This window comes from Coregonus clupeaformis, chromosome 10 (assembly GCF_020615455.1).
Source record: "Coregonus clupeaformis isolate EN_2021a chromosome 10, ASM2061545v1, whole genome shotgun sequence".
NCBI classification, from domain to species: domain Eukaryota; kingdom Metazoa; phylum Chordata; class Actinopteri; order Salmoniformes; family Salmonidae; genus Coregonus; species Coregonus clupeaformis.
The window spans coordinates 65,090,190-65,105,190 of record NC_059201.1 but is presented as its reverse complement, the minus strand read 5'-3'; the positions used below and the strand labels follow the sequence as shown (position 1 = coordinate 65,105,190).

General features: G+C 49.6%; 1 protein-coding gene across 1 annotated transcript; it reads right to left on the bottom strand.

Moving 5' to 3' along the window:
* Positions 1-976: 976 nt before the first annotated feature.
* mrpl16 (mitochondrial ribosomal protein L16) lies at positions 977-14,044 on the bottom strand. The gene is made up of 5 exons (XM_045223315.1): positions 13,800-14,044; positions 13,496-13,567; positions 12,636-12,784; positions 6,325-6,618; positions 977-1,454 (listed from the first exon to the last, which is right to left on the bottom strand). Exons 1-5 carry the CDS (start codon positions 13,864-13,866, stop codon positions 1,263-1,265), a joined length of 774 nt encoding a protein of 257 aa, XP_045079250.1. The 5' UTR covers positions 13,867-14,044; the 3' UTR covers positions 977-1,262.
* Positions 14,045-15,001: the final 957 nt, after the last annotated feature.

The window sequence follows — 15,001 nt, the reverse complement described above, 5'->3', positions numbered from 1 at the left end:
CTGGTTAGATGGGGTGTAGCTATATAATATACTGGTTAGATGGGGTGGAGCTATATAATATACTGGTTAGATGGGGTGTAGCTATATAATATACTGGTTAGATGGGGTGGAGCTATATAATATACTGGTTAGATGGGGTGGAGCTATATAATATACTGGTTAGATGGGGTGTAGCTATATAATATACTGTACTGGTTAGATGGGGTGTAGCTATATAATATACTGGTTAGATGGGGTGTAGCTATATAATATACTGGTTAGATGGGGTGGAGCTATATAATATACTGGTTAGATGGGGTGTAGCTATATAATATACTGGTTAGATGGGGTGTAGCTATATAATATACTGGTTAGATGGGGTGTAGCTATATAATATACTGTACTGGTTAGATGGGGTGTAGCTATATAATATACTGGTTAGATGGGGTGTAGCTATATAATATACTGGTTAGATGGGGTGTAGCTATATAATATACTGGTTAGATGGGGTGTAGCTATATAATATACTGTACTGGTTAGATGGTTACATAATATACTTGTCGATTAACAATGACGCTTTCATATAATATGATGTGTTCATGGTGAAACGTAATTAATACAAACTGTATACACTGCTTCCTTCCTTGGACTTTGTGGTTCCATTCCATGATATTATAGAGACAGTTGTGGAAACGTATTGTCTATTGCCACCTCAACTAAATGAGTGAACCTGTAGTCATCATCTCATTGTACTGTGTATCACGTGTCTCCTGTACATACGACAAATAAACTGGACTCGAGTGACATATTGGGAGTCTAACAACATCACATGACCCGGTGGATCACTTTGAGTCAAACGGATTGGTTGGAGAGATCGGCACAAAATGATCTCCAAACAACGTTAATGGTCATCAAAATCTATCAATCAATCCAACATTAAAAATCCATTGGCACCAACTGTCATACTTCAGATTAAAACAGTCATTTACACAGAACATTTCAGACAAGTATCTTTATTTTTTCCTGATTGGACACCAATCACTGATCTGGGACATACAGTAACAGGCTACATTACAATAAAGGGAGTCGCACAGAAGGAGAGAATTCTCCACGGTGACTGGCAGCCATTTTGGTCACATGGGCTGCGTTGTACATCACACCTGGGCTCTGGTCGAAAGTCCTGCCCCGTATAGGCTGTCATTATGGATGCAAGCCATGTTCCAGAGAGCAGTCGGAGGCAGCTGTTAAAATGTCTTTGAGGGCACCACCACGACCCCCCCCCCTCACACCCTCCCTGGGTTGTGGAACTTTCCGCTGTACTTCCCGTGATTGTGGAGGTCAAAGGGGCTGAGGACCCTCCTGACCCCCAGCATGTTGCCCCTGGCGATCCTCTGGAAGGTCCAGGGGTTCTGGTTGTTAAGTTCCATGTCCTGCTGTTCTCGCTGCATGGCTGCCAGGCTCTCTCTGGACACTACCTGGTGGAGAGAGGTCAGAGGTCAGAGGTTACATAAGGACAGGATCAGGTATAGTGTTCCTGCTACCAAGGCTCTCTCTGGACACTACCTGGTGGAGAGAGGTCAGAGGTTACATAAGGACAGGATCAGGTATAGTGTTCCTGCTACCAAGGCTCTCTCTGGACACTACCTGGTGGAGAGAGGTCAGAGGTTACATAAGGACAGGATCAGGTATAGTGTTCCTGCTACCAAGGCTCTCTCTGGACACTACCTGGTGGAGAGAGGTCAGAGGTTACATAAGGACAGGATCAGGTATAGTGTTCCTGCTACCAAGGCTCTCTCTGGACACTACCTGGTGGAGAGAGAGGTCAGAGGTCAGAGGTTACATAAGGACAGGATCAGGTATAGTGTTCCTGCTACCAAGGCTCTCTCTGGACACTACCTGGTGGAGAGAGAGGTCAGAGGTCAGAGGTTACATAAGGACAGGATCAGGTATAGTGTTCCTGCTACCAAGGCTCTCTCTGGACACTACCTGGTGGAGAGAGAGGTCAGAGGTCAGAGGTTACATAAGGACAGGATCAGGTATAGTGTTCCTGCTACCAAGGCTCTCTCTGGACACTACCTGGTGGAGAGAGGTCAGAGGTCAGAGGTTACATAAGGACAGGATCAGGTATATTGTTCCTGCTACCAAGGCTCTCTCTGGACACTACCTGGTGGAGAGAGGTCAGAGGTTACATAAGGACAGGATCAGGTATAGTGTTCCTGCTACCAAGGCTCTCTCTGGACACTACCTGGTAGAGAGAGGTCAGAGGTTACATAAGGACAGGATCAGGTATAGTGTTCCTGCTACCAAGGCTCTCTCTGGACACTACCTGGTAGAGAGAGGTCAGCGGTTACATAAGGACAGGATCAGGTATAGTGTTCCCGCTACCAAGGCTCTCTCTGGACACTACCTGGTGGAGAGAGAGGTCAGAGGTCAGAGGTTACATAAGGACAGGATCAGGTATAGTGTTCCTGCTACCAAGGCTCTCTCTGGACACTACCTGGTGGAGAGAGAGGTCAGAGGTCAGAGGTTACATAAGGACAGGATCAGGTATAGTGTTCCTGCTACCAAGGCTCTCTCTGGACACTACCTGGTGGAGAGAGGTCAGAGGTCAGAGGTTACATAAGGACAGGATCAGGTATAGTGTTCCTGCTACCAAGGCTCTCTCTGGACACTACCTGGTGGAGAGAGGTCAGAGGTTACATAAGGACAGGATCAGGTATAGTGTTCCTGCTACCAAGGCTCTCTCTGGACACTACCTGGTGGAGAGAGAGGTCAGAGGTTACATAAGGACAGGATCAGGTATAGTGTTCCTGCAACCAAGGCTCTCTCTGGACACTACCTGGTGGAGAGAGAGAGGTCAGAGGTTACATAAGGACAGGATCAGGTATAGTGTTCCTGCTACCAAGGCTCTCTCTGAACACTACCTGGTGGAGAGAGAGGTCAGAGGTTACATAAGGACAGGATCAGGTATAGTGTTCCTGCTACCAAGGCTCTCTCTGGACACTACCTGGTGGAGAGAGAGGTCAGAGGTCAGAGGTTACATAAGGACAGGATCAGGTATAGTGTTCCTGCTACCAAGGCTCTCTCTGGACACTACCTGGTGGAGAGAGGTCAGAGGTTACATAAGGACAGGATCAGGTATAGTGTTCCTGCTACCAAGGCTCTCTCTGGACACTACCTGGTGGAGAGAGAGGTCAGAGGTCAGAGGTTACATAAGGACAGGATCAGGTATAGTGTTCCCGCTACCAGGCTCTCTCTGGACACTACCTGGTGGAGAGAGGTCAGAGGTTACATAAGGACAGGATCAGGTATAGTGTTCCTGCTACCAAGGCTCTCTCTGGACACTACCTGGTGGAGAGAGGTCAGAGGTTACATAAGGACAGGATCAGGTATAGTGTTCCTGCTACCAAGGCTCTCTCTGGACACTACCTGGTGGAGAGAGAGGTCAGAGGTCAGAGGTTATATAAGGACAGGATCAGGTATAGTGTTCCCGCTACCAGGCTCTCTCTGGACACTACCTGGTGGAGAGAGGTCAGGGGTCAGAGGTTACATAAGGACAGGATCAGGTATAGTGTTCCTGCTACCAAGGCTCTCTCTGGACACTACCTGGTGGAGAGAGGTCAGAGATCAGAGGTTACATAAGGACAGGATCAGGTATAGTGTTCCTGCTACCAAGGCTCTCTCTGGACACTACCTGGTGGAGAGAGGTCAGAGGTCAGAGGTTACATAAGGACAGGATCAGGTATAGTGTTCCTGCTACCAAGGCTCTCTCTGGACACTACCTGGTGGAGAGAGAGGTCAGAGGTCAGAGGTTACATAAGGACAGGATCAGGTATAGTGTTCCTGCTACCAAGGCTCTCTCTGGACACTACCTGGTGGAGAGAGGTCAGAGGTCAGAGGTTACATAAGGACAGGATCAGGTATAGTGTTCCTGCTACCAAGGCTCTCTCTGGACACTACCTGGTGGAGAGAGAGGTCAGAGGTCAGAGGTTACATAAGGACAGGATCAGGTATAGTGTTCCTGCTACCAAGGCTCTCTCTGGACACTACCTGGTGGAGAGAGAGGTCAGAGGTTACATAAGGACAGGATCAGGTATAGTGTTCCTGCTACCAAGGCTCTCTCTGGACACTACCTGGTGGAGAGAGAGGTCAGAGGTCAGAGGTTACATAAGGACAGGATCAGGTATAGTGTTCCTGCAACCAAGGCTCTCTCTGGACACTACCTGGTGGAGAGAGGTCAGAGGTTACATAAGGACAGGATCAGGTATAGTGTTCCTGCTACCAAGGCTCTCTCTGGACACTACCTGGTGGAGAGAGGTCAGAGGTCAGAGGTTACATAAGGACAGGATCAGGTATAGTGTTCCTGCTACCAAGGCTCTCTCTGGACACTACCTGGTGGAGAGAGGTCAGAGGTCAGAGGTTACATAAGGACAGGATCAGGTATAGTGTTCCTGCTACCAAGGCTCTCTCTGGACACTACCTGGTGGAGAGAGAGGTCAGAGGTTACATAAGGACAGGATCAGGTATAGTGTTCCTGCTACCAAGGCTCTCTCTGGACACTACCTGGTGGAGAGAGAGGTCAGAGGTTACATAAGGACAGGATCAGGTATAGTGTTCCTGCTACCAAGGCTCTCTCTGGACACTACCTGGTGGAGAGAGGTCAGAGGTCAGAGGTTACATAAGGACAGGATCAGGTATAGTGTTCCTGCTACCAAGGCTCTCTCTGGACACTACCTGGTGGAGAGAGAGGTCAGAGGTTACATAAGGACAGGATCAGGTATAGTGTTCCTGCTACCAAGGCTCTCTCTGGACACTACCTGGTGGAGAGAGGTCAGAGGTTACATAAGGACAGGATCAGGTATAGTGTTCCTGCTACCAAGGCTCTCTCTGGACACTACCTGGTGGAGAGAGGTCAGAGGTTACATAAGGACAGGATCAGGTATAGTGTTCCTGCTACCAAGGCTCTCTCTGGACACTACCTGGTGGAGAGAGGTCAGAGGTTACATAAGGACAGGATCAGGTATAGTGTTCCTGCTACCAAGGCTCTCTCTGGACACTACCTGGTGGAGAGAGGTCAGAGGTTACATAAGGACAGGATCAGGTATAGTGTTCCTGCTACCAAGGCTCTCTCTGGACACTACCTGGTGGAGAGAGGTCAGAGGTTACATAAGGACAGGATCAGGTATAGTGTTCCTGCTACCAAGGCTCTCTCTGGACACTACCTGGTGGAGAGAGGTCAGAGGTTACATAAGGACAGGATCAGGTATAGTGTTCCTGCTACCAAGGCTCTCTCTGGACACTACCTGGTGGAGAGAGAGGTCAGAGGTCAGAGGTTACATAAGGACAGGATCAGGTATAGTGTTCCTGCTACCAAGGCTCTCTCTGGACACTACCTGGTGGAGAGAGGTCAGAGGTTACATAAGGACAGGATCAGGTATAGTGTTCCTGCTACCAAGGCTCTCTCTGGACACTACCTGGTGGAGAGAGAGGTCAGAGGTCAGAGGTTACATAAGGACAGGATCAGGTATAGTGTTCCTGCTACCAAGGCTCTTTCTGGACACTACCTGGTGGAGAGAGGTCAGAGGTCAGAGGTTACATAAGGACAGGATCAGGTATAGTGTTCCTGCTACCAAGGCTCTCTCTGGACACTACCTGGTGGAGAGAGGTCAGAGGTCAGAGGTTACATAAGGACAGGATCAGGTATAGTGTTCCTGCTACCAAGGCTCTCTCTGGACACTACCTGGTGGAGAGAGAGGTCAGAGGTTACATGAGGACAGGATCAGGTATAGTGTTCCCGCTACCAGGCTCTCTCTGGACACTACCTGGTGGAGAGAGGTCAGATGTCAGAGGTTACATAAGGACAGGATCAGGTATAGTGTTCCTGCTACCAAGGCTCTCTCTGGACACTACCTGGTGGAGAGAGAGGTCAGAGGTTACATGAGGACAGGATCAGGTATAGTGTTCCCGCTACCAGGCTCTCTCTGGACACTACCTGGTGGAGAGAGGTCAGAGGTCAGAGGTTACATAAGGACAGGATCAGGTATAGTGTTCCTGCTACCAAGGCTCTCTCTGGACACTACCTGGTGGAGAGAGAGGTCAGAGGTCAGAGGTTACATAAGGACAGGATCAGGTATAGTGTTCCTGCTACCAAGGCTCTCTCTGGACACTACCTGGTGGAGAGAGGTCAGAGGTCAGAGGTTACATAAGGACAGGATCAGGTATAGTGTTCCTGCTACCAAGGCTCTCTCTGGACACTACCTGGTGGAGAGAGGTCAGAGGTCAGAGGTTACATAAGGACAGGATCAGGTTTATTCAACCTGTATTTATCCCCAGCGGGGAACTGACCTTGGCAGGGAAGGGCAGTTTCTTGGCCACCTCCTTGAGGATAGGCTCCACCTCCCCCAGTTCCAGCCGACCCCCCACCTCCACAATCATCCGTCCGTACTTCACCGGCGTTACGTAGTGGTCTATCGCCCCCTTCCCCCCTCCCATCCTCTGGCCCAGGCCCTTCCTGGTGATGGGCTTGTAGGGGGCGTTAATGCGCCAGCGGGCGAAGGTGGTTCGAGGGTCCATCCTCCTGTTGATGGTCAGACGCATCATCTCCATGTGACCGAAGTGGAGGTAACCCCCGCCCAGCGCCTGGGGAGAGGGAGAGGAGAGGAGAGGAGAGGAGAGGAGAGGAGAGGAGAGGAGAGGAGAGGAGAGGAGAGGAGAGGAGAGGAGAGGAGAGGAGAGGAGAGGAGAGGAGAGGAGAGGAGAGGAGAGGAGAGGAGGATGATTAGGTAAGAAGTGGAGGAGGGGGTTTGAAAATGTGAAGAAACAAAATCATAACTTTGATCAGTCACAGAACAATTCTGGAACATTGACCTTTAGGGGGAAGCCTTGATCAATGGAACTACATCCACAGGCCCAGGGGAAAGCCTTGATCAATGGAACTACATCCACAGGCACAGGGGGAAGCCTTGATCAATGGAACTACATCCACAGGCCCAGAAGGGAAGCCTTGATCAATGGAACTACATCCACCGGCCCAGGGGAAGCCTTGATCAATGGAACTACATCCACAGGCCCAGGGGAAAGCCTTGATCAATGGAACAACATCCACAGGCCCAGGGGAAAGCCTTGATCAATGGAACTACATCCACAGGCCCAGGGGAAAGCCTTGATCAATGGAACTACATCCACAGGTCCAGGGGGAAGCCTTGATCAATGGAACTACATCCACAGGCCCAGTGGGAAACCTTGATCAATGGAACTACATCCACAGGCCCAGTGGGAAACCTTGATCAATGGAACTACATCCACAGGTCCAGGGGGAAGCCTTGATCAATGGAACTACATCCACAGGCCCAGGGGAAAGCCTTGATCAATGGAACTACATCCACAGGCCCAGGGGAAAGCCTTGATCAATGGAACTACATCCACAGGCCCAGGGGGAAACCTTGATCAATGGAACTATATCCACAGGCCCAGGGGAAAGCCTTGATCAATGGAACAACATCCACAGGCCCAGGGGAAAGCCTTGATCAATGGAACTACATCCACAGGCCCAGGAGGGAAGCCTTGATCAATGGAACTACATCCACAGGCCCAGGGGAAAGCCTTGATCAATGGAACTACATCCACAGGCCCAGGGGAAAGCCTTGATCAATGGAACTACATCCACAGGCCCAGGGGGAAACCTTGATCAATGGAACTATATCCACAGGCCCAGGGGAAAGCCTTGATCAATGGAACTACATCCACAGGCCCAGGGGAAAGCCTTGATCAATGGAACTACATCCACAGGCCCAGGAGGGAAGCCTTGATCAATGGAACTACATCCACAGGCCCAGGGGAAAGCCTTGATCAATGGAACTACATCCACAGGCCCAGGGGAAAGCCTTGATCAATGGAACTACATCCACAGGCCCAGGGGAAAGCCTTGATCAATGGAACTACATCCACAGGCCCAGGGGAAAGCCTTGATCAATGGAACTACATCCACAGGCCCAGGGGAAAGCCTTGATCAATGGAACTACATCCACAGGCCCAGGGGGAAGCCTTGATCAATGGAACTACATCCACAGGCCCAGGGGAAAGCCTTGATCAATGGAACTACATCCACAGGCCCAGGGGAAAGCCTTGATCAATGGAACTACATCCACAGGCCCTGGGGAAAGCCTTGATCAATGGAACTACATCCACAGGCCCAGTGGGAAAGCCTTGATCAATGGAACTACATCCACAGGTCCAGGGGGAAGCCTTGATCAATGGAACTACATCCACAGGCCCAGGGGAAAGCCTTGATCAATGGAACTACATCCACAGGCCCAGGGGAAAGCCTTGATCAATGGAACTACATCCACAGGCCCAGGGGGAAACCTTGATCAATGGAACTACATCCACAGGCCCAGGGGAAAGCCTTGATCAATGGAACAACATCCACAGGCCCAGGGGAAAGCCTTGATCAATGGAACTACATCCACAGGCCCAGGAGGGAAGCCTTGATCAATGGAACTACATCCACAGGCCCAGGGGAAAGCCTTGATCAATGGAACTACATCCACAGGCCCAGGGGAAAGCCTTGATCAATGGAACTACATCCACAGGCCCAGGGGGAAAGCCTTGATCAATGGAACTACATCCACAGGCCCAGGGGAAAGCCTTGATCAATGGAACTACATCCACAGGCCCAGGGGAAAGCCTTGATCAATGGAACTACATCCACAGGCCCAGGGGAAAGCCTTGATCAATGGAACTACATCCACAGGCCCAGGGGAAAGCCTTGATCAATGGAACTACATCCACAGGCCCAGTGGGAAAGCCTTGATCAATGGAACTACATCCACAGGCCCAGTGGGAAAGCCTTGATCAATGGAACTACATCCACAGGCCCAGGGGAAAGCCTTGATCAATGGAACTACATCCACAGGCCCAGGGGAAAGCCTTGATCAATGGAACTACATCCACAGGCCCAGGAGGGAAGCCTTGATCAATGGAACTACATCCACAGGCCCAGGGGAAAGCCTTGATCAATGGAACTACATCCACAGGCCCAGGGGAAAGCCTTGATCAATGGAACTACATCCACAGGCCCAGTGGGAAACCTTGATCAATGGAACTACATCCACAGGCCCAGTGGGAAACCTTGATCAATGGAACTACATCCACAGGTCCAGGGGGAAAGCCTTGATCAATGGAACTACATCCACAGGCCCAGGGGAAAGCCTTGATCAATGGAACTACATCCACAGGCCCAGGGGAAAGCCTTGATCAATGGAACTACATCCACAGGCCCAGGGGGAAACCTTGATCAATGGAACTACATCCACAGGCCCAGGGGAAAGCCTTGATCAATGGAACTACATCCACAGGCCCAGGGGAAAGCCTTGATCAATGGAACTACATCCACAGGCCCAGGAGGGAAGCCTTGATCAATGGAACTACATCCACAGGCCCAGGGGAAAGCCTTGATCAATGGAACTACATCCACAGGCCCAGGGGAAAGCCTTGATCAATGGAACTACATCCACAGGCCCAGGGGGAAACCTTGATCAATGGAACTACATCCACAGGCCCAGGGGAAAGCCTTGATCAATGGAACAACATCCACAGGCCCAGGGGAAAGCCTTGATCAATGGAACTACATCCACAGGCCCAGGAGGGAAAGCCTTGATCAATGGAACTACATCCACAGGCCCAGGGGAAAGCCTTGATCAATGGAACTACATCCACAGGCCCAGGGGAAAGCCTTGATCAATGGAACTACATCCACAGGCCCAGGGGAAAGCCTTGATCAATGGAACTACATCCACAGGCCCAGGGGAAAGCCTTGATCAATGGAACTACATCCACAGGCCCAGGGGAAAGCCTTGATCAATGGAACTACATCCACAGGCCCAGGGGAAGCCTTGATCAATGGAACTACATCCACAGGCCCAGGGGAAAGCCTTGATCAATGGAACTACATCCACAGGCCCAGGGGAAAGCCTTGATCAATGGAACTACATCCACAGGCCCAGGGGAAAGCCTTGATCAATGGAACTACATCCACAGGCCCAGTGGGAAAGCCTTGATCAATGGAACTACATCCACAGGCCCAGGGGAAAGCCTTGATCAATGGAACTACATCCACAGGCCCAGGGGGAAGCCTTGATCAATGGAACTACATCCACAGGCCCAGTGGGAAAGCCTTGATCAATGGAACTACATCCACAGGCCCAGTGGGAAAGCCTTGATCAATGGAACTACATCCACAGGCCCAGGGGAAAGCCTTGATCAATGGAACTACATCCACAGGCCCAGGGGAAAGCCTTGATCAATGGAACTACATCCACAGGCCCAGGGGAAAGCCTTGATCAATGGAACTACATCCACAGGCCCAGGGGAAAGCCTTGATCAATGGAACTACATCCACAGGCCCAGGGGGAAAGCCTTGATCAATGGAACTACATCCACAGGCCCAGGGGAAAGCCTTGATCAATGGAACTATATCCACAGGCCCAGGGGAAAGCCTTGATCAATGGAACTACATCCACAGGCCCAGGGGGAAAGCCTTGATCAATGGAACTACATCCACAGGCCCAGGGGAAAGCCTTGATCAATGGAACTACATCCACAGGCCCAGGGGAAAGCCTTGATCAATGGAACTACATCCACAGGCCCAGGGGGAAGCCTTGATCAATGGAACTACATCCACAGGCCCAGTGGGAAACCTTGATCAATGGAACTACATCCACAGGCCCAGGGGAAAGCCTTGATCAATGGAACTACATCCACAGGCCCAGTGGGAAACCTTGATCAATGGAACTACATCCACAGGCCCAGGGGAAAGCCTTGATCAATGGAACTACATCCACAGGCCCAGGGGGAAAGCCTTGATCAATGGAACTACATCCACAGGCCCAGGGAAAGCCTTGATCAATGGAACTACATCCACAGGCCCAGGGGAAAGCCTTGATCAATGGAACTACATCCACAGGCCCAGGGGAAAGCCTTGATCAATGGAACTACATCCACAGGCCCAGTGGGAAACCTTGATCAATGGAACTACATCCACAGGCCCAGGGGAAAGCCTTGATCAATGGAACTACATCCACAGGCCCAGGGGAAGCCTTGATCAATGGAACTACATCCACAGGCCCAGGGGAAAGCCTTGATCAATGGAACTACATCCACAGGTCCAGGGGAAAGCCTTGATCAATGGAACTACATCCACAGGCCCAGGAGGGAAGCCTTGATCAATGGAACTACATCCACAGGCCCAGGGGAAAGCCTTGATCAATGGAACTACATCCACAGGCCCAGGGGGAAGCCTTGATCAATGGAACTACATCCACAGGCCCAGGGGAAAGCCTTGATCAATGGAACTACATCCACAGGCCCAGTGGGAAACCTTGATCAATGGAACTACATCCACAGGCCCAGGGGAAAGCCTTGATCAATGGAACTACATCCACAGGCCCAGGGGAAAGCCTTGATCAATGGAACTACATCCACAGGCCCAGGGGAAAGCCTTGATCAATGGAACTACATCCACAGGCCCAGGGGAAAGCCTTGATCAATGGAACTACATCCACAGGCCCAGGAGGGAAGCCTTGATCAATGGAACTACATCCACAGGCCCAGGGGAAAGCCTTGATCAATGGAACTACATCCACAGGCCCAGGGGGAAGCCTTGATCAATGGAACTACATCCACAGGCCCAGGGGAAAGCCTTGATCAATGGAACTACATCCACAGGCCCAGGAGGGAAGCCTTGATCAATGGAACTACATCCACAGGCCCAGGGGAAAGCCTTGATCAATGGAACTACATCCACAGGCCCAGGGAAAGCCTTGATCAATGGAACTACATCCACAGGCCCAGGGGAAAGCCTTGATCAATGGAACTACATCCACAGGCCCAGGGGAAAGCCTTGATCAATGGAACTACATCCACAGGCCCAGGGGAAAGCCTTGATCAATGGAACTACATCCACAGGCCCAGGGGAAAGCCTTGATCAATGGAACTACATCCACAGGCCCAGGGGAAAGCCTTGATCAATGGAACTACATCCACAGGCCCAGGGGAAAGCCTTGATCAATGGAACTACATCCACAGGCCCAGGGGAAAGCCTTGATCAATGGAACTACATCCACAGGCCCAGGGGAAAGCCTTGATCAATGGAACTACATCCACAGGCCCAGGGGAAAGCCTTGATCAATGGAACTACATCCACAGGCCCAGGGGAAAGCCTTGATCAATGGAACTACATCCACAGGCCCAGTGGGAAAGCCTTGATCAATGGAACTACATCCACAGGCCCAGGGGAAAGCCTTGATCAATGGAACTACATCCACCGGCCCTGATGGGAGAGTATGTTGACACATAACCCTCCTAGGTATGTAGACGGTGTTCTCTGTGTATTGAACACATAGGGTACACACCGACGCACACACAACAACACAACAACAAGACACAGACACAACACAACACAACAAACAACACACACAAAACACAGACACAGACACAGACACAGACACAGACACACACACACACACACACACACACACACACACACACACACACACACACACACACACACACACACACACACACACACACACACACACACACACACACACACACACACACACACACACACACACACACACACACACACACACACTCACCACGATGCCGTACTGTCCCTTGGTGAAGGTGTTGGCTGTCTGGGCTGGTCCCTGGATGTCTCTTAGCTTCTTCATCTCCTTCCTCGCCTTCTTAAAGTTCGGCACCTTGTTCAGAAACTTCAGCTTGGGCCGTTCAGGCAGCACAACCTCTACAGGGGTTGGGAGGGGGTCACAGGGTCACCGACAGGGTCACAGGGTCACAGACAGGGTCACAGACAGGGTCAAGGTAAACGTGTATGGAGCCTGGGTGATCTTGACCTTTGACCTGTAGCCAGAGTGTGTGTGTGTGTTTGTGTGTGGTCAGAAACCTTGACTGACACGATGTCATGTTGTTATGATGTAAACTGAATCCTTGACCTCCATCACTGTTACCATCAACTTGTCGCCATTCTAGCTAAGAGGGGTCAATCCAATGCTTCATTCATTCTCGCTAAGAGGGGTCAACACAATGCTTCATTCATTCTAGCTAAGAGGGGTCAACACAATGCTTCATTCATTCTAGCTAAGAGGGGTCAATACAATGCTTCATTCATTCTAGCTAAGAGGGGTCAATACAATGCTTCATTCATTCATTCTAGCTAAGAGGGGTCAATACAATGCTTCATTCATTCTAGCTAAGAGGGGTCAATACAATGCTTCATTCATTCTAGCTAAGAGGGGTCAATACAATGCTTCATTCATTCTAGCTAAGAGGGGTCAATACAATGCTTCATCCATTCTAGCTAAGAGGGGTCAATACAATGCTTCATTGATTCATTCTAGCTAAGAGGGGTCAATACAATGCTTCATTGATTCATTCATTCAAGGAAGCCAGTTCAAATGACTGATTCTTAAGATGCAGAGCAAAGTAAGTTAGTTACCGCTGTAGTCTGGAGGCACCTCGTATGTCTTCATCCCAGCAGACAGGACCTTCAAATGGCTCTGCAGGACATCTGTACAACAAACAAACACAGTTTTATATTGCTGCTAGCTAGCTAGCTAAAGCCGTTAGCTAGCCAGTCCAGCTATCATCCTAGTGGCTGCAGGCAGCTATTCAAACGTGTCAAGATGGCAAGAATACATAATTAATCATGATAATTTCTTTAAGATCATCTAGCTGGTTGGTTTGTAGGGCAGCCATTCACAGCTAGCTAGTGTTTGCAGCGACACAAGTCTCCCCCTTACCTTGGACCCCCGTTGATCTACCACCGTTGGCCAATCCGACAAGAGCGGACTTGATTAGAGAAAGCATAGCTGCAAGTTATGACTATTAACTATGTTAGAAATTGATCTTTTATGATATCTTCACCATCATTTCAATGAAACAACTATTATAGGTTACGATAAATAGGTTCGTTTATAAAATCACGCTTGCACAAGGTCGCACCGCTATGAAGCGGGTGAGAATGACAGAGTACTTCCGGGTCACGGATTTTTTGCAACCCTTCAGAATAAAAGTCCAATCCTGTATACTTTGTTAATTAATAATTAGTGCGGAAATTATGGAAAATGTACACAATTATGAATACATTTTATACTAAGTTATCATACAAAGAATAATTAAAAGTAGTTCTATAAGATATTGTCATAAAAAATGTAATAAATGTCAAGCCTACAAATAATTATGTTTTTTGTTTGTGTACTTCTATCATTTATTGCACCTTACAAAATTATCTGTCCATTGTGTAGAGATAGTAGAATGACCCCCCTGAGCAGCGACACTCCTCTGGGTGGAAACTCTGTGGATTTGGAAACTAGTGGACCCCCCTGAGCAGCGACACTCCTCTGGGTGGAAACTCTGTGGATTTGGAAACTAGTGGACCCCCCCTGAGCAGCGACACTCCTCTGGGTGGAAACTCTGTGGATTTGGAAACTAGTGGACCCCCCTGAGTAGCGACACTCCTCTGGGTGGAAACTCTGTGGATTTGGAAACTAGTGGACCCCCCCCTGAGCAGCGACACTCCTCTGGGTGGAAACTCTGTGGATTTGGAAACTAGTGGACCCCCCCTGAGCAGCGACACTCCTCTGGGTGGAAACTCTGTGGATTTGGAAACTAGAAGTGCTCCTGAGTAGAATGAAACCCCCTTTTACTGCGACACAATGTTCAGGAAATGGTGTACTACGGTGCAGTATGTCCGATATGAAAAAACGTACTGAACATTGTGCAATATGAATGGGCTAATTAACGATGGGATTTAACCAGTTAAATGTAACTAAATGTAATCGAAAATGTAATCTACATAATCCCCCCAAAATAATTATGTATCATAAGAGGACCAGACACAATAACTAGTAATGCTGCATACTCCAAGGAAGGTTCAAATCTCACATTTATGGTACAAATAGCCTGGTCCAGAGGGCCTGGTCCGGAGTAAGCAGAACGTCCA